Genomic DNA, 23,362 nt, shown 5'->3' with positions numbered 1-23,362 from the left:
ATACCTTTTGTTCGTACAAAGTACTGGCCGCTTTGTTCTACCTAGAGAATAAGCTCACTCGTTTTCGTGAAAGCGGCGCTCGATTCAGCCCAATACGGGCTAGCGGCTTGTGCTGCCGAAGATGCTGCCGAAGAACCTGAGCACGAGGAACATCTTTGTCATCCATTAGGCAACTGTAAGACCAGGTCGATGCTGCCATTTGGGGCAGGGCGTCAGCCCTGATTATGTACGAAACTGGCGATGTAGTAATCGAAGCTCGTTGCTGCAAGATGGCTCCGGCGCATTGTCGAGGGGAATGCTGATGAAAATTGCCAAAGTATAAATTCCCCTTGTTTTCCTTAGTCGTTCAGCTTCATGGACGATATGTGAAGATAGTGCGAGCCACGGCCCCGACTACAGTCATTATTGGCAAGAAGCAGGACACTCTACGTGTGGCAGCACCTGAAGTCGAAGATCACACATACTGAACCCTGTTAGCCGTCATTGAGGTATTCCAAGGGGCCTACAGCTCCAAGCACGCCGATCTGCTGTCACACTGAATTGTGTCAGCTAAGCAAACCAACGAACATGGCCTTCTATCAAGCTCTGCCATGGCACGCAGGCGAAGACAAGATCCATGAGCTGACTAGGGTCCCACCATCGGACAACCCGACTCATCCTATGCTCCCACAATATGCGGCAAAACGAATCTCAGTATCACCCACAATCGCCCTAGGTACTACCGACGACCAGGACCGAGTATGGTGTACCCTGTGGGGCGGTGACCTCCCTATTGCGCAGCAGGTAGCACCGGGTGGAGTGATCGGCATTCGAACACAGGTCGATGCTAGCTTTGATCCAGTTGTGCAAGCATTGTATGGTGGCAAAGATGATGGCGAGGTCGTGCGACGTGATCCGAAGAATGGTAAGATGGTTAGCGGACTCAGCATCAAACTTGAAGATCGTGATCGTATAAAGCTATTTGGCCGGATGATGGCCGGCAGCCTGAGCACGGATGAGGCAGTATCAGAGGTATCGGAGCGAGCCTCAACGGAAGGAAAGGGTCAAGCAAGCAAGACCGGTAATGCTCAACTCGTTGTCCAGATCACACAGTCGCTCGGCAATTGCCCGAAGTACCTCAACAAAAAGACAATCAAGTCATATCCGAGCGCCAAACCGCGTCTGGTCTCTGAATCAACCTTGCTCACAGAGGAAGCCTTCTCACACGTTCACAACGCAGACATGTTCTTCCTCGCCTCTCGCGGCCCAGAAGACATGGATTGCAACCATCGCGGCGGCCCACCAGGTTTCATCCGCGTGCAACAACCCACCGACTCCACGCAACCACAATCCTCCGTCCTAGTATGGCCCGAATACAGCGGCAACAACCTCTACCAAACCCTCGGCAACATCATGCACGACCCCAAAATCGGCATCGTAATCCCAGACTACACAGCCGGAAACGTCCTCTACGTCTCCGGCCACGCCGAGGTCCTCCTCGACCAAGCAGCAAGCAGCGTGATCCAAAAATCCAAACTCGCAGTCCGCTTCACCATCTCCTCCGCCCGCTTCGTCCACGACGGCCTAACCTTCCGCGGCGAACCATGCACCGACAACAAAGATGTCTCATCCTCCCATCCAGTAACCACTAGGTCCATAACAGACGGCCAAAGCCCCTACAACCCTCGAGTCCGCTACCTCACCTCAGAACTCCCCTTCACAACCAACAAAACCGATAGCATATCCACCCTCCCACCAGATGAATACCGCCCCTCCAACAGTGCAGACCTCACCGCTACACTAACCAAAAAGACCCCCATAACCCCCACAATCACAAAATACCGCTTTACCCTCTCCTCTACAAATCCCCACTCCTTCGACCCCCAAATGAGCCCCCTCTGGCAACCAGGCCAATACATAGCCCTCGACTTCAGCGACGAACTCTACATGGGGTATACACACATGAACGACTCCGACCCCACAAGTCTAAACGACGACTTCATACGCACGTTCACAGTCGCATCGATTTACAAGCCGGGCGCAGAAGTAGAATTCGAGATCATAGTGCGCAACGTGGGCGTTGTGACGAAGTGGTTAAGCTACCAGAATGATCGGAGCGGGATGACAACGATCGAAGTGCGTGGGTTCGGTGGAGACTTTAGGTTTGCGAGGGCAGCAGCTCTTGACGAACCGGAGCAGAGTGAAGATCAAACGAAGAAGAACGTGTTCATTGCGGCGGGGGTTGGTATCACGCCGTTACTTGGACAGATACGAGACGAGGAAGGAGCAGGCGATGGCCTGATCGTGCTGTGGACGGTCAATATTAAGGATATTGGGTTGGCGGTCGATGTTCTGAAAAGTGCTCAGGAAGGTATGAAGAAGAACTTGCGCCTCTTCGTGACGGGCATCGGTAATGAAGCCGGAGATAGCAAGAACATGAAGATGCTCGCTGAGCTGGAACAAGAAGATTCTCACGCTGAAGATGGGCTTCGAATGGAGAGGAGAAGGCTGACAAAGGACGATCTCACAGCACTGGAGGAAGATGGCAAGATCAAAATCGAGAATTGGTGTTTGTGTACGGCGCCAGCTATGCGAAAGCAGGTGCAGGAGTGGCTTGATGGAAAGCCGGTGATTTTCGAGAACTTCGATTATTGAGCTCCAGCACTAAATAGTACTCCGTACTGACGGTGACATGAATTCTGTCATCATCTAATATCATCTGTATCTCTAGCTCTAGATGCCAGGAAAGACCATGCTGCCATATGCGATGCCCTCGTTACCGTCGGAACGTATCTGTACCAAAACGCCTGTAATGCTTAAGTCATATCGTCTGCCGATATTGACCTTTTGATGTCTGCGACCTGCTCACGCAAATCGTTGTTGTATCCTTGTGTAGTACGACAGTAATCTCGTCCAAACGCTGCCTGCTTTTGTAACTTGCGGGCCTAGCCACCATCCGCCCCTTCGTAAACGTTCTTGACAGGGTGCAGTAATATCCCTGGCAAGCACATGCGAAAATCATCCGTCTCATCGGCACCCCTGCCAAGTCCCACAGCAAGAGCACTCTTCATGTCTGCTTCGTTCTGCTTCGCCTGGTCAGCATCCCATCCCCAGTCCTTCGCCTTCCAGCCGAGCCACCTTCTGTATAGCACATGCGGGAAAACTGATCTATAATACCAACTCCAGCCTCCGAAGTTGGCTTCGCGGTCGTGATTGTATGGGCTGTCCAGCTGCTGGCCCCACCGTGCCGGAATTCCATCATCAGCATTGAAGACAGCTTCTGCATACCAGGCTGGCCATTGCCGGTCACTCCATATCGGATGTGGAGCGTAGACAGCTTTTAGTCCGTGCTGAAGAGCAACTGTGGCTGGCCACATCTCTGCTTGCATTGCGCGGCCCTGCAAGTTTTCTAGGTGCATCACGTGTAGCATTTTCTTGCTGAACCTGACTACCGTATTGATGAACGTTCGGCGAGGTATCGTTGGGAAGCCAGGATGATCAAAGCCATCATCATTGCCATTCTCAGGACTAAAGTGAGGGCGGACTTCAGGTATGAAATTCCAGATATGATTTCGGTAAGACCAATCTGTCTCTGCAGGGTCCCATATGGGCTGCAGCGTAATAAGATCAGCTTCTTCTCCGACCCCCCATTGGAAATTGTCTTCTTCTGCACTGGTCGGCGGTAAAGGGCCGAGAGGATATTGAAATGGCGCGTAGGGCTTCGGACCCCAAACCGGCTCGTCGATCAATCCCAGTGCAGAAGCATTCAGTATCTGCTCGTCTGTGTCGGCCAGAAAAGCATCATAGTCGTTCTCCCACGAGCCCGGGAAAAAGAAACGACCGTTCCGCTCCCACAAGTGCTTTCGAGGCATTTGTTTGGAGAATTTGGCGATCTGCTCGAGAAAGTGATAATGGTTACCAATGTACCGGGCATCCGTTTCCCAGTTCCAGATATAATCGAACTCTGGATGTTGTTTGGAGAACCATTGCAAAGGCATGAATTGCATCCAGTATACTTGCCAATCTCCGACATGTGGGTACCAGTCTTCCAAGACCTGCTCAGTCCAGAGGATAGCTATATCACGAAGCTCCTTAGGCACCGTTCGCTTCAGCAAATCCTTGTACACTGTCTCGTCCTCATAAATGTTTGCTTCTCGCTGCTTGATGTTCACGAAGAGGAAGACTTGATATTCACCACCAGTGAGCAACGACGTTTCGGTGACAAGAGCACGAATGGCTTGGATATCATTCTCTTTGTAGTCATAACCTTCCCATGTTCTGATCAAAATGGCGGTCCGTGATTGGTACTGCTTTCCGTCTGTGCCAGACTTTCTTCGCCGGTGATCTTCGTCCAATGGATCTGCACTCTGTTTCATGTGCTTGCTTGGTCGAAGTAGTGTTGGCTTTCTTGTTTCTGGTGCAAAACGTTTCTCATTCTTTTCAAAACAAGCCTCCTGAAGTCCACCCCAAGGTATTGTGTCCCATTTTACGTGCTTAGACTTGTGGCTGTGGTCGTCAAGGCCATATGGCGCATATCTTGACTGTTTATCGAAGCAGGTGTCTCGATCTAGATGGAGGACTTTAGCAGAGCCCACAGTTTCTGCAGGAAAGTTCTCCGACGAGCTCCGGTAGCCTCTAACCACAAAGTCGTAAGAGTCGCCTTCGCCATAGGTCTCACCACGAGGACCTTGGCAAGGGACGTATTCTCCATGCCACTTCTTTCTCCACGACTCGCTGTTATACTTGGGGTACGGCAGATATGGTTCTGGTCCGATACCGTGATGCTGGAGCTCTTGTACTGTGTTGTTGACGTAATAGCCGTATTCCCTGCTCAAGTCAGTAACTGACCAGATCTGCGATGGCAACCATACCTGTCCATGGCTTCCCATCTGTTAGGATCATAGTCGGCGTTGTCATAGTCGTGCCAGGCAGGCCAGTGATCTGTGTAGGGCCTATCCCATTGTATGAACTGCTGTATTCTGTCCTGAAGCTCATCATACGATAGCTGCTGTTGCTGAAATGCTGGCCTGTTCTTTATGTCCTCGATCTCAGCCTGATAGTCTAGGCCTATCCTGTACGGACGCTGTCTGTCCTGGAACGAGCCTGCCCTATCCTGCGAATCTGCCTCCTCTTTGGACTGGTAGTCCTTGATCTGGAAATCGACGACATTGAATGGCGAAGGACCGGAGCTCGAATGGGCATGACGATACCAGAAGACGAATGCAAGGACAATGACAATGGGCAGCCATATCCGCCGGCGTGAGGATGTAGCCATGCTATTGGCGACCAGCGCCGGGTGTGTAGAGGGACGAATGTAGGATTATGGGACGACTCCAAGCACAACCAGGTTCTGCTCAGGCAGTATCATGGCGCTGCAGTCGAGAAGGTGGTGGTGAGGTCCAAAACTGTTGAGATGATTCGTGTTCTGCGCACAACCACTTCGTCCCGTCGGGAAGGTGTACGTATGTACGTACCTGCCGTACCTTTGCGCCCAATCTCTCACTTGTACCTGCCTCGCGATAAGCTGGACTATTGCTTGCCGGACTGACTAGGCAGGAATGGTTTCGAGTCCCTGGTCGAGTCAGGTGCGATTGATTGTCAGGAGAGCCGAGGATCTCAGATGGGATCTGGAGAGAGACAGTGGAGACAGACAGACGGTATTACGCGTGCATGAAAAGATCCGCTGTATGATCAGTCGAGCGGCATGATTTGAGCATATGGGCGGAAGGTGAAACGCACAGTCAAGCGAGACAAAGCAGGGTGCGGCATTGCACAACGAGACGGAGACTCATATCCGGATACAGTACTCACCTCGGGGCATATCTTGCATCATTGTTCATTTCACTCAATGCAGAGCAAAAATGCGCAAGCACGATGGGATAAATGACATTTTGGGAGCGAAGGGATGTGCTCTCGATGTTCTGGCAAGCTTTTGGAGACGGCTTGATAGACGCTCGGGCAGTGACTGGCATTTGGCTGCAGATCATTCTAGCTTGTTTCAGCGGCTGTTGACCCACTATTCCAGGGACAAGTGAGAACGTGTTGTGATGATTTCTTCCCTGCCTTTTCACTGCTCCCTACCGCATTGCTGCTGCAAGGTTGCGAAGAAGCAGAGGAAACACTCTACACTCCTTTCCAATCAAGGGTTTGCTTGCTGCTTCTGCTACGGTTTCTTGCTGAGTGCTCCTGCGTCAGCTCACGTGGCATATCTCCTACCAAGAGCGTGACGCGCGGTGCAGCAATCTCAAGATGCAATTCTGCGGGAGCTATGACGATCTGTACAAATTTCTGCTCACCTCAAAGACTGATCGAAGATGGCGCGATGGATCATATATGCTTGTGCGTTCCACTCTCCTGTAACGCGGGACCCACATAACAGTGAAGGGTTCGTTGCTGCAGATATCGTTGCGAACCTTGGTGGGCAAGGGTTGGTCAGAGCGATGACCATCAGAAGCGCTAGCCAATCGGCATCATGGTACCTGATAGTAAGACAGAGATCGGGCCATGGCTACACGAGACATCTAGTTGTTTGTCACTAAACACTGCGTGAGTAATATGCTTTGTGCCTCTTGTTAGTTTTCATGTCCTGAGCCACCAAAATTACTCAATGGTGCCAGGTTTGCATCATCCAGTCGCTCTTTCTCAAGTTGTCTAATACCACCTGTTCTGGCTTACGAACATTCACTCGCTCAGCGGTGCTGGTCACCATCAACCACTTTTACACTAATGAAATCCACGAATTTCGCCGCTTCTACAACATCCTAATAGGCGCTATGTTCGAAAAGAACAGAATTGCCCTACCGGCAAGTCCGGTATTGCGACCGAATGGACGAACACACCATCAAAGAGAATGGATATGCCTATTGGTCTCCTTCGCCATCCTTGGACAAATCTACATGGCATTGCAATTGTGCTCAGTGAGCATATTGCCCTGGAGTCATCACGACCAGACAGCGAATTCCACGCTCGGATTTGGCGGCATTTACGCAGTCTCCAAAAAAGGCTCACCCCGACGACAATCACTTTTGAGCGCAGGTAGCCTGACCAGCCTCGACATCATAATACCGACACAGCCGATATGGACAGACGAGGATGTTGCGCAGATTCGAGCACCAGAGAACTCCTTCGTTGATCGTGGTTCAGCTCTAGCTTGGCTCGGCCACCGCAATGCACTCGAGAAGTTTCTGAAAAGTACACATGATACAGCATTGATTATGGAAGACGATGTGGATTGGGACACTCGCCTTCGGACGCAACAGATACCACACACAGCATATGCTATTCGAGAATTGCTCAATTCACATACTGGGTACTATGGTAACACCGACCTCTGGGACATCATATGGCTGGGACACTGTGGGGACTATTTCAATGCGTCGAAAGGCTCGGAAATTTCAGTCATCAAATCCTACACGGACACAGCTATGCCTGACCTGGAGGGTCTTCACCCTTGGACAAGAGGATTCCTGGAGGGAATAGGTGCCGACCAGAACCAACAGCGGCTTGTTCATGCATCGGTCCAACCTCTCTGTACCTTTGCTTATGCCATCACCAGGAAAGCGGCCGAAAGAGTGTTGAACGAGCTTGCAGTACGGGAGCCAAGTCGCGGACCTGACCATCCTTGCAAGGCATATGATGTGCGTTTACTGGAGGGATGCAGAGATGAGGGGATGAGGTGCATCAGCGTCAACCCAGAACTATTTCATCATTCCGGCCTGGGCTCGGAAATTGCTCTGGTGTCGGAGGGGAAATCTGTCGAGGAGGGGGATACATCAAGTCAGGAAAGACTGGTTGAGTCGTCGACCACAAATATTCGTTGCTCAGCGAGATCGAGGAAGTGGAAGGAGATTCAAGACAGCGTAACAGATCCTGGCTTGGACGCTGAAGAATTTGTCAGGGATCTGGCAGAGCGGTCGGCGGAGTGCTACATCGACGATATGTGATCGAGGGTCGGCTATGCGATAGGTGGGTGACATCAGCATCACAAAGCGAGCTTCAATATGTCCGAGCTGTCCGGGTACGAGATGGTATAGTTGTTCTTAGTCCTTTAGCAAGCGTTCAATGTACCTTTCATTCGGTTATGTATCAAAATCTGTTACAGCCCCATCAGCTATGCCCGTCCACTTTTTGTACTGTTCTGTGGTTAGCCTAGCTAGCAGATGAAGTCTCAAAGTCGGTCCGAAATCGAGCTTGAGACTGAGTGAACATTTGGTGGAAGCGGCGAATGTTCGATACTAGTAGGCGCTGATGGGAGGCAATGGGTATGGTATTGTAGTACTAGCTAGTAGAGAGAGAGTGGTACTATATAAAGACAGAGTAGAAGAGGCAGTACCGAAAGGTACGGGGCCGTACTTGCCCAACAGCGCACTCTCAGCTCACCGTAGGGCCCAAGGCTTGGCGTGTCGGTCGCGTTTTGGCGTCATTGGAGTCGCGTTTCACTTTCGCATATTCCCTAGCACATGCCAGCCAACACCAAAACACGCACCAGACTTTCGTCTCATAAGGCTGCAAGAGTCATGATCTTGTCGCCGTAGGTATGGCAGCTCTGACTTCGAAAGACGAGCCCCGGACGGCCGAATATGCAGGCGGTATGTCCTTATTCTTGCATTTGCGTATAGTCGCAAAGACTAATTCGATGCGCAGATGAGGTGTCGGCAGTCGTTCTAGATCCTGGGTACTCGTCGACGAGGGCTGGCTTCGCAGGCGAAGATACTCCGAAATCAATTGTTCCGTCGTACTATGCATCATACAACGGCTCCAGGTTGTTCGGTGACCATGTCATCGATGTGCCGCGAGAAGATGTCGACATCAAGAATCCTTACGCGAAAGACGGCATTGTGGAGGACTGGGACGCAGCCGAGGATTTGTGGAAGCATACATTCGCTTCGAAGCTGACTGGCGTGAGACCAAATCGTGCGCTTCAGGAATGGCTGAACGATGCCACAGCTGTACCGAACCTGCAGAAGGCAATGGCAGAGGCTGAGGACACAGAAAGAGCTCTAGAAGACCATCCATTGTTCATGAGCGAGCCGAATTGGAACCCACCCAAGAACAGAGAAAAAGCTGTCGAAATAGCACTGGAGAAGTGGGCTGCACCAGCATTCTACATATCGAGATCGAGTGTATTGGCAGCTTTTAGTATGGGCAAGTCGACTGCGCTTGTCATTGATGTCGGCGCATCGCAGCTCTCTGTGGCTGCTGTACATGACGGAATGATCTTGAGGAAAAGCATAACCCGGTCGAACATCGGAGGCAACTATCTGTCCTCGCAAGTACGCAACGTGCTTGCGTCCCACGATCCACCAATCACCATCACGCCTCACTATATGGTCAAGTCGAAGCAGCCGGTCGAGGCTGGCCAACCTGCGAATGCGATCGTCAAGCAATTCCCGGAAGGTTACAAACAGCCACAAGATTCGTTCAGGAGATACCAAGAAGAAAAGACAGTCCTGGAATTCAAAGAGCTTTGCTTACAGACGTGGACGTCAGGTACACCTTTCCGTGGTCAGGGCGAAGCAATTGCTCGGGAACAATACGTGCATCCGTTCGAGTTTCCAGATGGCTACAATCAAACATTTTCTTCCGAAAGATTCAAGATTGTCGAAACAATGTTCGATCCACAATGTCATACTCCAGGTCCAGCTGGTAGCAATGACGCTCAGTCTTTCCCAGCGCCAGAACCGAATCAAACGATACCTGGGCTAGTTAAGATGTGCATCGGCCAGTGTGACGTTGACATACGGCCAATGCTATTGAGCAACGTGGTCATTACTGGAAGTGGCTCGCTGATTAAGGGTCTGCCAGATCGCATACAGGGTGAGCTGACCAGAATGTATCCGAGCAGCAAGGTGAGGGTGACTGCTGCAGGCATGCCAGTCGAGCGCAAATTCGGAAGCTGGATCGGTGGCAGCATCGTTGCTAGTCTCGGCACTTTCCATCAGATGTGGATCTCCAAGAAGGAGTATGAAGAACATGGTGCTGGGATCGTTGAAAAGCGATGCAAATAAGAAATCTGACAAAAGCACCGTGACGGGGTCTAATTGTAAGAGATGGGGCAACAGCAACAGCCGCTGCACTACTACTTAGGTGAAACCATTATGCTTCCGGGTTGGATAATTCTGGGGCACGTCACATGTTTGACGTGAATTGACACCTGCTGGGAAGTCCCGTACAGCCAAGAGGCTGTTGGACATGGAGAAACTGGGTGCATGAGGGCGCTGCAACTCTAAGCACGCTTCGCCCGACAAGAGCGTGGGGGAGGGGGACACATATACGAGTATCGAACGCAGGAGGCGTCAGAGCAAATATCGAAGAGCAGCTCTGCAGCAGAGTCCGTGTGATGCTCAGCAGCTGAATTGAAGAGTTGTTACCAGTGGCCTGGGTCATCACATCAGATCTGGCGGCACTGCATGTTCACCTGATCCAAACTTTCGGTTCTGCAGGGATTAATCTATCCGGCAAAGCGGTCAAACTGGGATTTTTGACATCTGCATGTTCTCGCTACCATGAAACACTCATATCATGCCACTCTTCTTCCTAATACCGCTTGTTGCCTCTCTGCTTAGCGGCATCCGTCCTATTTCCGGCTTTTGCTACCAAACATTGTGCTATGCAGTTGCACATTGAAAGACTGTCAAAGAACATGCTCGTGTGCGAAGCGAGCAAAATCATAGTGGGGTTAATCCAGTCAATCAATGACTCGGTACACGCGCAAGCGTCGAAGCTAATAATCCTCCCCCGAGCAAAAGATGCATTAGCCTTTCCAGCAGCGTGGTTTCCATGCATCTCTCATCTGCATGCCATGTTCACGGAACTGATCCCAAGGCACGGCTTTCTGCGCTTGAAGAAGATCGACCTTCATTATACGAGCCGAGCAAATTTTCCGGTGGTTCGTGATATTTCCTACCAAACGATTACGATGTTCCCCTCCCATTACAAATGCACTATTCGGACCATCAAACTACGAGAGGACAAGCGAATCGGTTAAGGTTCGAAGCTAAAAGCTTCTAGATAAGGTCTCCTCAGCCCACACTCTTCATAAGCTCGGTCTGTGTTCGCGGGATTCATTTGCCGCGTCGGCTCAGCAGCTACCACATCACCTACACATATTGCTTTCGCATAGCAAGAGCTGGTAGTCTGTGCTGCACTTATTGCTGGACGTGCAGCTCAACAGAAGTGTACTGAGTGTACGCCACCGTCTGTGTGACAGAGGACAATAGTATCTACAACTCTGTATGAAACATTCATCGACTGAAGATGGCTTCGCCAGGAGATGGACAGAGCCCGGTCGAGGCGCTCTCGTCAGAGAACCCCTCACCGTTGGCAGCTGACAGCATATCATCCAAATCATCGGGCGACAGTGCTACATGTTCGATTGACGAGAGTCTGAAAGACTACCCTTTCCACTTCAACAGAAGATACCACAAATTCAAGGAAGGCAGCTATCCTTTCCCCAATGACGACCAAGAACAAGAAAGGATGGACACCCAATTCAATATAATCAAACAGGCACAAGGTAATCGACTGTTCTTCGCCCCCGTACAAAATGCGCGGAACATCCTTGACGTCGGCACCGGCACCGGTATATGGTGTGTTGCACTGGCAGACAGTGAGCAGTTTCCGGACGCAAAGATCACCGGAATTGATTTGTCGCCAATCCAAGAAGAATACGTCCCCGACAACGTTTTCTTCGAGCTACAGGATTGTTCGGAGCTGGATTGGGAGAGGCCCTTGGGTAGTTTCGACTTTATCTATACGCAGAGTCTGTTCGGAAGCCTACAGGACTATGCACAGTACCTCATTACTGCCCGGAAGTACCTGGTTCCTGGGACGGGCTGGATCGAATGCTGTGAGCTTGACATTAAGCCACATTGCGATGACGGCTCAATGCCCGGAGCGGAAAGCGAGAGTGAAGACGACGAGGAGGAAGAGGACAGTTCTCGGCGTAGGAGGATGCGCGATGCTCAAGCGAGGGCGAGGAATGGTAGCCAGCCTCAGGAGCAGGACTATGCCTTCAAGAGGTGGGCAGAATGGGCCGATTATGCGTCTAGACGGCAGGGCAGACCGCTGCGGATTGCGAAGCAGATAAAGAAGTGGATGATAGCTGCAGGCTACGTGGACGTTCGCTTAATCACCACAAAAATACCGATCGGAAGTTGGCCTAAGGACCAAAGGCTCAAAGCCATTGGTAGAAGATGGGCCGAGTTGGTGTCCGACACGTTGCCAGCCGCCAGCTATAGGACTTTCTCCGATGGACTCGATATGACCAGAGATCAGATCGAGGTGTTTCTGGCAGATGTAAGGCAGAGTTTGAGCAACCGGAGTATTCATTCGTACATGAAGAACTATACTGTGTATGGCCGGAGACCGTCAGAAGACGAGGAGAAAGGAAGAATGGCACCTCCGCCTCCCCCGAGGAAAGGCGCTGGGAGATGATCGTGCCAACAGCCGGCAAGAAACAGATTGACGAAGACGTGCAATACCACGTCAATCAGCAATCACGCTTAGAACAAAGCAGGACGCAACAAGAAGACGAATTGTCTGGAAGACCGAGAAAGATCAGATCAAGGTCTAGCAAGAGCACGTCGCTTTCCAGACAAGCAACAACGCTACCACGACTTACTCGGGCCAGCTCAGGCATGTTTCACAGCTGAATATCAATTGTCCTTGCACTGCTCAACCTTCAGCTTGCATACACAGCGCTTTCCAGGAAACTGTTCGGGAATATCGCGGGACGGCAAACGATATCCTCGATTCTATCGGGATTTGTCGTTCGGCATCGCGATCGACGCTCCATAGCAGCGTCTTCTAAAACAAATCGGCCTGCAAGCGCAGCACATCCTGAGATCTACAGCATCTATTCTATCATGTAAAGAAGCGTTGATGGAAAGTCGAGAACCTGGAACGAGGATCCGGAACCGCCACAAAGTACCCAGCACGCTTGACATGCTGAAAGCTGGAGAATATTGGATAGGCGTTTGGACTGGTCCAGAATCATTTGGTAGATGGCGCGGAGGTATGGAGGGGTTGGTGAACGGTCGATCGCGTCGAAACGCCACGATCGACCGTCTGGATCTCGTGCGATAACGATATGGGCGTTCTACTAGAGGTTTGGGCAACCAGGGACGATGCTTTGCATCTCGGACAGCGTGCTTTTGGGGCTTCACAACGTGGCTCACGTAGCATAGCGAATGTCTTCAATGCACAGAAGCGTAATGTTGCAGTACTGCCTCTTGTAGTACACACTTGTGCATATGTTCAATCGATGGTCACGTGATCGGGTCTTTTGCAAATTCTGCTGCGTGTTGCAGCTCCCCTTGTCGCACGGGATGTCCACGGGACGATGCTGCCGCCATCTCACGAGTCTACATCAACAATGATTTGGGTCTCAATGAATTTTCATACCGACGAGTTTCTCAACTCATCAGATACTTGCACCAGTCTGTGGTGAAGACAGCACGTACAGACCCAGACAATGAACTGGTCGGTACTGGCCACCCGGCCAGCGCACAACACAATGTGGCTCTTTCTATCAGGACACGACTTCGAACTCCCGAAGCCTCAACTTTGACTCTGAGCATCTCCGAGAAACACCGCTCGCTATCTCGACGAGCTGCACCGCACATGCTTCTCGACTTCAGTCAGTAATGAAAGTCTTATCTCTCCGCTCCACATTTGGAAACACTAGCGCTGCAAGGTTCAAATCCATAGATTACGGTGATGGACTTCAGATACACGACATTTACAGCAGTATACGGCTGGTATCATTCAATCATTGCGCCTGACATCGAGAATATTTATCGATGTTACGGTCTGCATACAACGCCGTCTTTGCCCAGATACTGATAAGCGTGCATATCAAAGTCCAATCACCAGGACATGCTCTCAGCCTTGCAAAACTTCAGGTTCGTCTATCAGTTCGTCGTTATCTTGGAGTGCTCGACAAGGAATCCTAGGACCTTCACGCGTCTCGAGTCACACCAATAGCAGGCCTGACTGCCAGTGCTGACCAGTTCTAGACGATAACAATCTGCTATGTGCCCCAGGAACCAAGGAGTGAGGGTATGTCAGCCCAGAATATACATGCTTTGTGACGTCGCATGGTGTATCAGAATCTCGAACGAGATCGACATAGATGCCACAACACCTCAGCACCGCATGGACAACGGTCTTTTCGAGCACGAATCAGACATCGTGGCTGATAGCACCAGCTAAACTGAACGGACATTCTCTTGAGAAGTCCATCGATACCACTATCGCGGTACACCCAGCACTCTTCAGCGTGGACATCTAGGTCAACCTAGGCCTCCAGACATGAAAGCAGATTGACGAATATTCGACCCGAGGAACTTGAGGTGTCTTAAGGACTTCCAGCCACTTAGCAGTGCGGTCGAACGTCTGCACAGATCTGGTGGCCACGTTATCTCGAACCAGCATGTTGTTTGTTTGAGTTTAGAGTTGATCGATCTTTGGCCTGTCATTGGTGCGACACTATCAAGATGGTAACCAGACTCACCCGCGGATCTATATTCGCTTCCCAACCTGGAGCTTAGTGTACATGCTTGTCCTCCCCGGAGAAAGACTCGAACGTCATATCTTGGCTCCTGCATACATTGCACCTGAGCTGATAATGACCAGCGCTTCTATATAGCAGCTCATCCTGCTCCTGGCCTCTACTATTCATCATCCTGGCTCATCATCACTAGAGGACATATTGAGTCCCGTAACAAACCACCAACAACACCCTGGGCGGGGAAGTTAACATAGCAACACTAGCTAAGATGTACAACCCAATGCTCCTCTTCCAGGCACCGGAGGTGAACCCGGTGAACCGCAAAGCACGAAGCATACCAGGACTGAATCCGGTCAACATGTACGGCCGAGTGTGGTTCTTTTCGTGGTTTGGCTTCCTGATCGCCTTCTGGTCCTGGTATGCCTTCCCGCCGCTTCTGACTGTTACCATCGCCAAAGATCTGAAGATGAGCAACAACGATGTCCTCAATTCCAATATTGTCGCGCTTGTCGCAACACTGCTCGTTCGATTGGTGGCTGGGCCAGCTTGCGATCGATTTGGACCGAGATGGACATTTGCAGGATGCCTGTTTATTGGTGCTATTCCGACATTCCTCGCAGGAACAGCTTACACCGTTGGTCAACTTATGGCAGTCCGATTCTTCGTTGGTATCTTGGGTGGCAGTTTCGTGCCTTGCCAAGTGTGGTCGACTGGATTCTTCGACAAGAATATTGTGGGTACCTCGAATGCCTTCGTGGCTGGCTTCGGTAATGCAGGAGGTGGCATTACCTACTTCCTCATGCCGGTTATCTTCGATTCTCTTGTTCACCAACAAGGTCTTACACCACATGTTGCCTGGCGAGTCTCTTTCGTCGTCCCAGGTATCTGCATTGTCGCAGTAGCCACCGCCTTGCTCTTGCTCACCGAGGACACTCCGACCGGCAAGTGGTCTGAGCGACATCTTGTTGCTCAACAGAATCTCCAGGCGCACGGCATCCAAGAGTCAATCGTCGATGCTCCACAAGGCGTCCTGTCTGAAAAGAAGGGTTCCAGCTCTTCCAACTCTGGCTCATCCACTCCACCGACCAACGAAAACGGCGAAAAGGTCTTCATGGGCGGAGAGCAGCAGCCATCGAAGTTTGCCGACCATGAAGCTCAAATGCCTGAGCAATCCATGCTTGAGACTGCCAGAGGTGAGGTCGTGGTCAAGCCAACGTTCAAAGAGATGATGCAGATCATCATCGCACCACAGACTCTCGTCTGCGGCGTGGGCTATTTCAACTCGTTCGGTGCCGAATTGGCCATCAATTCGATTCTCGGAAAATACTACGCCCACAACTTCCCAACCCTTGGACAGACCAACTCAGGCCGTTGGGCCGCAATGTTCGGTAAGTCCTACTTGTAGTGAAGCCAGCTGTGCAGCGTGTACTGACAGGTCATCCAGGTCTCCTGAACGTCGCATTCCGGCCGATTGGCGGTCTCGTCGCTGACTTTCTGTACCGGAAGACTGGCACCGTGTGGTCTAAGAAGATATGGCTTGTGAGTATCTTCGAGCTGAGCTTGCCATATCACCGATACTGACCAAACCCCAGGTGTTCCTCGCTGTCGTCACGGGTATCTTCTTGATCGTGATAGGCGTCACAGATCCTAGAGATCAAAATACCTTGATCGGTCTTATCGCCGGCATGGCTTTCTTCCTAGAGGCTGGCAACGGTGCAAATTTCGCATATGTGCCGCATGTCTTCCCGCAGGCTAACGGGGTTGTTTCTGGGTTCACTGGGGCCTTTGGCAATCTCGGAGGAATTGTCTACGCCATTGTATTCAGGTATAACGGCGCAGACTACGCTAAGTCGATGCTCATCATTGGATGTATGTCGATTGCTATGAACATTCCTGGTCTGTTCATCAAGCCGTTCCCGAAGGGTCAAATTGGAGGTCATTAGATTTTATGAGAAGAGTTGGATTCAGCGTATGGTGTTCCGGAACCCTGAGGCAAATGGTCTAAAAGAAGTATTCATTGCGTCTGGTTGGGGGTTTGTATGAGATACTTGTATCGGATGGCTTCTGCAACAACAACCGCCGTTGTGGCGCTTAGGTACTTCATCCGTCCTTTCACAGCTTTCTTCGTGCGTAGTGGCAGATATGATCCCTTCTCGATCGATTGTACTAACTTGTGGACCGCTGGAGTGACAAACTTGGGGTTCATAGGGTATGTCAGCGCGCTTACCGTATCTTTGAGTGTATTGCTGAGCTGGCCTTGTTGAGAGACCTAAGTGTCAGTGCGTAGATCGATCTCAAGCGCAGGCAGTGTCGTGCAGTCACTTGGTCTGTTCCGACCGAGACGCCCTTCACCGGTAAGAGATGGTAAAGATCGCAGAAGGGACGGCAAGCAACCTGAGGTATGGTTGATTGTGTGACAAGTGGTAACGAAGGTGCACAGAAGGACACAATCTGGAATCATTTTCCGCATTTCCGCGGACGCTTTAGGTGCGTATTGAGATCCCACCCAAGGCTCATTTGGCATTCTTGCAATGACTGTATCTACAACACATTGTTGCCTGACATCTTTGTAAAGTGCGCCCGAGAAATTGTGTGATATCAACTCGGACTCTGAAGCAGCGATAGAATGAGGTTAGTGCTGAAGGTCCGAAGGGGTGGTTTTCCTATTAGGTAAGCAATTTGCGCACCGTGGAACTGAGAAGATATGCTCTGGGAAACCAGCAGGATCAGCTTTTGTCGCAACTTTGTTCCTCGGGCAGTGGTGGTGCGACAAAGTTGAACGTCAAAATTCTGAATGCAACGTCTTGAGCCTCGGAGCACTAGCAAAAGAAGTAGTGATCAACATCACGTCTGGCTCCCCTGTTGTTGTCAAAGGAGCGGGCGGCAACCACCCAGGGTGCATTGTTGTTGTGTTACTGTGTCTAAGAAAGGATGCATTTGTGCACATTGTGCAACAAGACTAGTTGTGCGCTTTCTGGCAAATCGAATGTCAAGAAGTTCACCAGAATGCTTCCATGCATGTGATGGCGCATGATGTGCCCGAAGGAGGTCGAAGAAAGAATTGATCAGCCGGGTACCTTTACTACAAGCGAAAGTCAATCATTGCATGCAAGAACGGGGCGGAAATTAAGCTAGGCGATCCGCAGGCTGCTTAACCTCGGGCTATCATCGTCCGACACGGCAAGGACGGATTGCTCAGCCAGTGAGATCCGCAAGTGAGCAACAAAGGCGTGAGAAAACGGTAAAGATTGTCGACGTAGTATTGAGGAGGAGACCGAATCCTTGCGGATGGTACATTGGCCAGTATGGGGTCAAGAAACGTGGAGGGCTTCATTTCGATTGTCATCTTAGTGTTGCCGATCAGCCGAGAGGAGGAGGAGCTTGACTCGTGACAGTAGTGGCAGGCCTCAGCAGTGTCAGTGGCTGTCAAACAAGCATTCGCTTGAGGATGCCTCTGTACTTGAGCCGCCTGCATGTTGGCGGAGCCAATGAAAAGCTGTATGGAGCAGCTCATCGTTACTTTCGGGCGTTGTGGCACGCGGGGCGGCAGGGGTGCGCAGGTGCAGTAGACCAAATCCATCCTAGGCAGCGAACACTTTCACATCCTCCGTAGGAATGACTCGACGGCCACCTCGTGGGTATGGAGCGTGAACCAGGATCTTGAGGCTCTTCTCCGCCTCTAGCAGGTACTAGTGAGGTGATCCTTCCCATCGCAGTCGCATTTTGATGCTGAATCCGTAGGCAAGCGCAACTTGACCCTGCTTTTCACTTGGTCATGCCTGCCTCATGTAACCGTGTTTCGCGATCCTTAGCCGTGACACTTGATTCGAACTGTGCAAACACAGACATATATCCTCGAGCCTTTCCCGCAACGATAACCTCTTTGTAACCTCTACTGGTCTCCAATATTCTTCCTCGACAGTATACCTTGTCGCCCATCATGTATCAGACAGGGAATATCTGTGAGTTGTGGTAGCCCTGTACAGCGACGACCATTGCTGACTCTGGACAGACCTCATTACCGGCATCGCCGTCACTGGCGGCATGCTGTTTGGCTTCGATATCGCATCCCTAAGCGCCATGTGAGTCCATTCAATCCCACTCCAGAAACGCAAAGGCCGTGGCTGACCAGGCGCAGTCTCCCAACGCAAGAATACCGTTGCTACTTCAACCAAGGCGGCGGCTCAATGGCCACCAACGATTGTCAGGGTCCAGATGCCAGTGTACAAGGAGGAATCTCTGCCTCCATGCCAGGTGGCTCTTTCTTGGGCGCAATTGCTTCAGGTTTCCTCTCGGACATGTTCGGTCGAAAGACATCGGTACAATATGGCTGCGCCATCTGGTAAGCAAGAAGGACAACACTGTAGATGAACACATACTGACATGGGTAGGATCGTCGGCTCGATCATCACCGCCGCCTCTCAAAACATTGGTATGTTGGTCGCTGGTCGATTCATCAACGGTCTGTCTATTGGTATTGCTTCGGCCCAGGTTCCTGTATACGTAAGTATATGATTGATACTTCTGCTTCCAGCAACTGACTCGAGAGACAGGTCAGTGAGTTGGCGCCTCCCTCCAAGCGTGGTCGAGTCGTCGGTGCGCAACAGTGGGCTATCACCTGGGGTATTTTGATCATGTACTACGTCGCCTATGGCTGCTCCTTCATGGAGGGCACCAAGGCATGGCGAGTGCCATGGGCTCTTCAAATGCTCCCTGCCATCTTCCTCGCTGGTGGCCTCTGCTTCTGCCCTGAAAGCCCAAGGCAAGTCTCCATACTGATTGAGAGAGGTGTCGCTAACAGCAATACAGATGGCTTGCGAAGCAAGACCGATGGGAAGACACTCACAACGTTCTTGCTCTTGTCCACGCAAAGGGTGACCGAAACGCTCCATTCGTCCATATGGAACTGCAAGAGATCCGAGACATGGTCGAGTTCGAACGCCGAAACCAAGACGTCAGTTACTTTGAACTGTTCAAGCCTAAGATGATTAACAGAACACACATTGGCGTCTTCACTCAAATCTGGTCTCAACTCACAGGCATGAATGTCATGATGTATTATATTTCATGTTAGTATCATCGTCTCCTCCAGCATCTTCAACAAACTGATTAGTCAACAGATGTGTTCGCCATGGCAGGTCTCACAGGCAACGTCGGCCTCTACTCCTCTTCGATTCAGTACGTGATCAATGTCTTCATGACAATCCCGGCATTGATCTGGATCGACCGTTGGGGTCGACGCCTTCCACTGCTTATCGGCTGCACGTTCATGGGCATCTGGATGTACGCCAACGCTGGCATCATGGCGACGTATGGTCGCCCTGCGCCACCTGGTGGTCTCAACGGTGTCCCAGAGGAAAGCTGGCAGATCTCCGGAGCACCTTCCAGAGCCGTCATTGCATGCACCTACCTCTTCGTTGCTTCTTATGCACCTACGATGTAAGTTGTTGGCCGTTCCACTACTCTTTAGATTTCACTAATATCTTCAAGGGGTCCCGTCTCATGGATCTACCCACCGGAACTCTTCCCTCTCCGAGTCCGAGGCAAGGCTGTCGCTCTTTGCACCTGCGCCAATTGGATCTTCGTAAGTACACTGTCCCCCAAGTCTGCTTTCCCTGTACTAACTCAAGCCAAAGAACTTCGCTCTTTCCTATTTCGTTCCGCCTGCGTTTGTCAACATCCAGTGGAAGGTATACATCGTCTTTGGTGTCTTTTTGACTGCCATGACCATCCACATTTTCTTCATGTTCCCAGAAACAGCTGGAAAGACTTTGGAGGAAGTTGAAGACATGTTCCTATCGGATGTGAAGGCATGGAACACGAAGGTTCAGTACGCGAGTGTGCGACGGGCTGAGATGGGGGATGTCGGTGACGTCGAGAAGCGATTGTCGGTCGGTCACCACGAGACGAGCCCTGAGGCCAAGACCGAGCCGACCGCGACCACTGAGGCAAAGGTGTAAGCTGCGCGGAGGGAGAGGAAGCTGTCGATCGATCATTGAGTCTCAGCATGGCAAGGAACGGCATATACGTGGGGAGCTTCAGTGTTTCGACATGGTGAAGGTTAGCATCTTGACATAGCTCCCTACCAACCTAGGTAATCAATCGCTGCTGTCGCGCAGCTCACTAGCTGGCTTCATTTCGCGCTTCATGACAAAGCTGGAGCAGCGCGTCATCCTGTACAGCAATACAAGGCTACAGAAGAATGTTCTCTTCCGCCTTTCTGGCTAGAGATTTAACGAATCAAGTATCGAGGCGTTGTAGCAGTGGTTGTCCAAATTGAGCGGTGTGCTGGAACAGAAGCACAGGTGAGCACTCAAGCTCACCGTAGCAGTCGGATAGGGTGAAGCACAAAGCTCCCAGGTGCACGGACGCGATAAGAACATATCACAAGCCGGAAAACCAAACCAGAAGTGGTCATCTTGGTTTTCCGGTAAGTGGTGACCGTGGTACTTACTCCGAGGGCGCATTCCAAGAAATTTGAGCAGTAGGACGACTCGCATCCATATCGCATAGCGATAAGACATTGGCCAGAGCATCCTAGTACCGATGCTTGCAATCGCTCACTGTATGGGCTTCATGGGATGAATTGTTACATATCTTTCAAGATCGAGAATGAACTAGGAGAACCTCCACTTCATTACTGTCTTCACAAACTCGACCGTCAACACATTCTGCTCTATACAAGAGCATCACAATGCTGCTTGCTTCAAGCCCTGTGGAATATCGACGGAGTGTGAAGAGCGACTGGCACCGGAGAGATGAACGATAGGTTGAGGTCAATCTTTGGGTTTGCCAGGAGTGTCTAGAATTCGGATTACCGTGAGGCCACGTCGAACTTTCGGTCAGGAGGCCCGATAACCCCGTTCGAAGGAATGAAAGGGAAAGTTACAAGAGATCATTATTGAGAACAAATGCAGTACTAACAAGGCCATCAAGCCCTACTTCCACAATGAAGTCAAGTTGCAAGAATCCGTGTTTCCGGGGCAGGGACATGATCAGCTCGCATCTGTCGTTCACAATAGCCAAGTGGAAAGAATTACTGCCTTCTTTCTTCCAAGGCCGCCTCACAACAGACCCATTGCAATAGTGGTGGTCAATCGCCTTTGTGATGCGCACAATGGCTGTGCAGGGTATGTTGTCTGCAGGAAACAATGATGTTGCTTCACGAGCTTGTTTCTATGATGGTGCTTTGTCCCAAGCTGACCTCGGTTTGAAGCATAAGACGACAGGCATAGGTCCAGAAATGTGTAGGAACAGCAACTTCAAGCAAAACGGAACACCCACAACAACAGATCCGCTGAAACAGTATCTTCTTACAACAAAACCTGAACGGATACGACCATTACGGCACTACAACAACGATGCAGGACATCTCGGACAACGAAATCTTTCGGCAGCTGCAGGATGTCATCCCCCACACAGGTCCCGCAGCTGCCCGAGAACCTAGTTGCCCGGTCTGCTTGATGGACTTCGAGGATGACGAGGCTCTGCTGAAGCATGAGAAATGCGGGATGAGTTGGCACACCGATTGCTTGTTGACATGGCTAGCGACAAACGGGAGCTGTCCCTGGTGTAGGGCTGACTTGATAAAACCAATCGCGAGATTTTACACTAGCCTGGTTCTCAGCAGTACCTCCGACAGCAATCGAATCACCGAACCACGACCACGCGCCACAAACTTCTTCACTGATAGTGAGACTGAGTACGATAATGTGTCTTCTGTGGTTGAATTTCGCAACTTCGTTCATCATCTTTTGCGAACCCGTCGACACATATACCGACAAGTGGACCACATCGACTCGTTTGTATGGCCTGAATGGCCTGAGGGGCAGGTGCATGTCTATTCATTCCGACAAAATCGTTCAGGCCTTGCCTATCGCAATGTCCAGAGTCGCCCACGGTCAAGCGAGGACATCCCTCTCTTAGCCTCAGCTGATACATCCTTTCAAGAGCTTCTTACACGGCTTGCAGAGACCGAGGGGAACCGACGCCACCTTCAGGCTCTGTACAGCATGCTAGCGAACATCTTCAGTAATCCCACTGATGGTAGCCGCATTGAGCGTCACGCGGCTGACGAGGAGGGCATCTTCGATCCAGCATTTTACGACCAACTATTGAGACATTGTTTCGACTTCGTGGCCGAAGCCAGCTTCCTTAGAGATCTGCATCACAAGCTTAGATGCATCCTAGACAGCCCGCAAAACGCTGACCCTACCAATCTCGACCACAGAAGCACTCCGTCTGACAACGGCTTGTCTCAGCAAGGTGTGGCGCATACTGATGGCAGTCATCTCCGACCTGACGATCAACCCAGCCAAGAGCTACTCATACCTCTCGATGAATCGGAAAGACGACTATTCCTCTCATCTGAGCTCGACTCGACAGCTCTGCTACGCCACGTCGAACCATTCCGGCTTGCCAGAACTAATACCGCATCCTTCAACGACCAATGGAATCAATATTGGGATCAGTACAGCGTCGGTACAGGCAACCACCACATTGACGATTATGCTAACAACATAGTGCGACAAATGAACCAATACGAGGACGATCTAGCGAGAGGACCGAGCATGAGATACAACATCAACGAGATCGAGAGCATGAGACTCTCGATGGCATTGCTGGGACGGTGGCAAGGATACCGTCGCCACATCGAAGGTATGGAGCGCGCGATTGCGGAGGGCAATCAGCTGTGCATGCTTATCGTGGCTAATGCTTCAAGCTGGAGACCATCATCCGTGTTTGTGTCTAATTGCAGATGGTATCGCCAGCGGCTGGAGCATGCACGAGCTCAGGATCCCCAAGGTCATCTATGGCCGGAGCTCCCGCCTAATCCTTTGGATTTCTACAGTAGATAAGGCGATTGAGGTA

The 23,362-nt window shown here is 51.1% G+C and overlaps 8 protein-coding genes across 8 annotated transcripts; 7 read left to right on the top strand and 1 right to left on the bottom strand.

The window, feature by feature from the left end:
- Nucleotides 1-567: 567 nt before the first annotated feature.
- On the top strand, nucleotides 568-2,634 carry PMZ80_000052 (uncharacterized protein; the record flags this gene model as incomplete). Its single annotated transcript, XM_064868506.1, has 1 exon — nucleotides 568-2,634. One exon carries the CDS (start codon nucleotides 568-570, stop codon nucleotides 2,632-2,634), a length of 2,067 nt encoding a protein of 688 aa, XP_064734003.1.
- A 290-nt stretch (nucleotides 2,635-2,924) lies between these two features.
- PMZ80_000051 (uncharacterized protein) lies at nucleotides 2,925-5,254 on the bottom strand (the record flags this gene model as incomplete). The annotated part of the gene is made up of 2 exons (XM_064868505.1): nucleotides 2,925-4,806; nucleotides 4,851-5,254. The coding sequence occupies 2 exons, from the start codon at nucleotides 5,252-5,254 to the stop codon at nucleotides 2,925-2,927; spliced, it is 2,286 nt and encodes a 761-aa protein (XP_064734002.1).
- Nucleotides 5,255-6,752: 1,498 nt separating this feature from the next.
- On the top strand, nucleotides 6,753-7,922 carry PMZ80_000050 (uncharacterized protein; the record flags this gene model as incomplete). Its single annotated transcript, XM_064868504.1, has 1 exon — nucleotides 6,753-7,922. One exon carries the CDS (start codon nucleotides 6,753-6,755, stop codon nucleotides 7,920-7,922), a length of 1,170 nt encoding a protein of 389 aa, XP_064734001.1.
- Nucleotides 7,923-8,515: 593 nt separating this feature from the next.
- On the top strand, nucleotides 8,516-9,986 carry ARP4 (NuA4 histone acetyltransferase subunit; the record flags this gene model as incomplete). Its single annotated transcript, XM_064868503.1, has 2 exons — nucleotides 8,516-8,567; nucleotides 8,623-9,986. The coding sequence occupies 2 exons, from the start codon at nucleotides 8,516-8,518 to the stop codon at nucleotides 9,984-9,986; spliced, it is 1,416 nt and encodes a 471-aa protein (XP_064734000.1).
- A 1,249-nt stretch (nucleotides 9,987-11,235) lies between these two features.
- On the top strand, nucleotides 11,236-12,414 carry PMZ80_000048 (uncharacterized protein; the record flags this gene model as incomplete). The annotated part of the gene is made up of 1 exon (XM_064868502.1): nucleotides 11,236-12,414. The coding sequence occupies one exon, from the start codon at nucleotides 11,236-11,238 to the stop codon at nucleotides 12,412-12,414; it is 1,179 nt and encodes a 392-aa protein (XP_064733999.1).
- A 2,345-nt stretch (nucleotides 12,415-14,759) lies between these two features.
- On the top strand, nucleotides 14,760-16,434 carry PMZ80_000047 (uncharacterized protein; the record flags this gene model as incomplete). The annotated part of the gene is made up of 3 exons (XM_064868501.1): nucleotides 14,760-15,879; nucleotides 15,936-16,030; nucleotides 16,084-16,434. 3 exons carry the CDS (start codon nucleotides 14,760-14,762, stop codon nucleotides 16,432-16,434), a joined length of 1,566 nt encoding a protein of 521 aa, XP_064733998.1.
- A 1,997-nt stretch (nucleotides 16,435-18,431) lies between these two features.
- On the top strand, nucleotides 18,432-20,451 carry HGT1 (high affinity glucose transporter; the record flags this gene model as incomplete). The annotated part of the gene is made up of 9 exons (XM_064868500.1): nucleotides 18,432-18,453; nucleotides 18,504-18,573; nucleotides 18,630-18,833; nucleotides 18,883-18,994; nucleotides 19,045-19,127; nucleotides 19,301-19,560; nucleotides 19,612-19,930; nucleotides 19,982-20,075; nucleotides 20,128-20,451. The coding sequence occupies 9 exons, from the start codon at nucleotides 18,432-18,434 to the stop codon at nucleotides 20,449-20,451; spliced, it is 1,488 nt and encodes a 495-aa protein (XP_064733997.1).
- Nucleotides 20,452-21,852: 1,401 nt separating this feature from the next.
- PMZ80_000045 (uncharacterized protein) lies at nucleotides 21,853-23,349 on the top strand (the record flags this gene model as incomplete). The annotated part of the gene is made up of 1 exon (XM_064868499.1): nucleotides 21,853-23,349. One exon carries the CDS (start codon nucleotides 21,853-21,855, stop codon nucleotides 23,347-23,349), a length of 1,497 nt encoding a protein of 498 aa, XP_064733996.1.
- Nucleotides 23,350-23,362: the final 13 nt, after the last annotated feature.

Source organism: Knufia obscura (genome assembly GCF_036327395.1).
Source record: "Knufia obscura strain CCFEE 5817 isolate CBS 148926 chromosome Unknown scaffold_1, whole genome shotgun sequence".
Taxonomy (NCBI): Eukaryota; Fungi; Ascomycota; class Eurotiomycetes; order Chaetothyriales; family Trichomeriaceae; genus Knufia; species Knufia obscura.
Note: the sequence above shows the minus strand (reverse complement) of the source record. Positions and strands in the feature narration are given on the sequence as shown.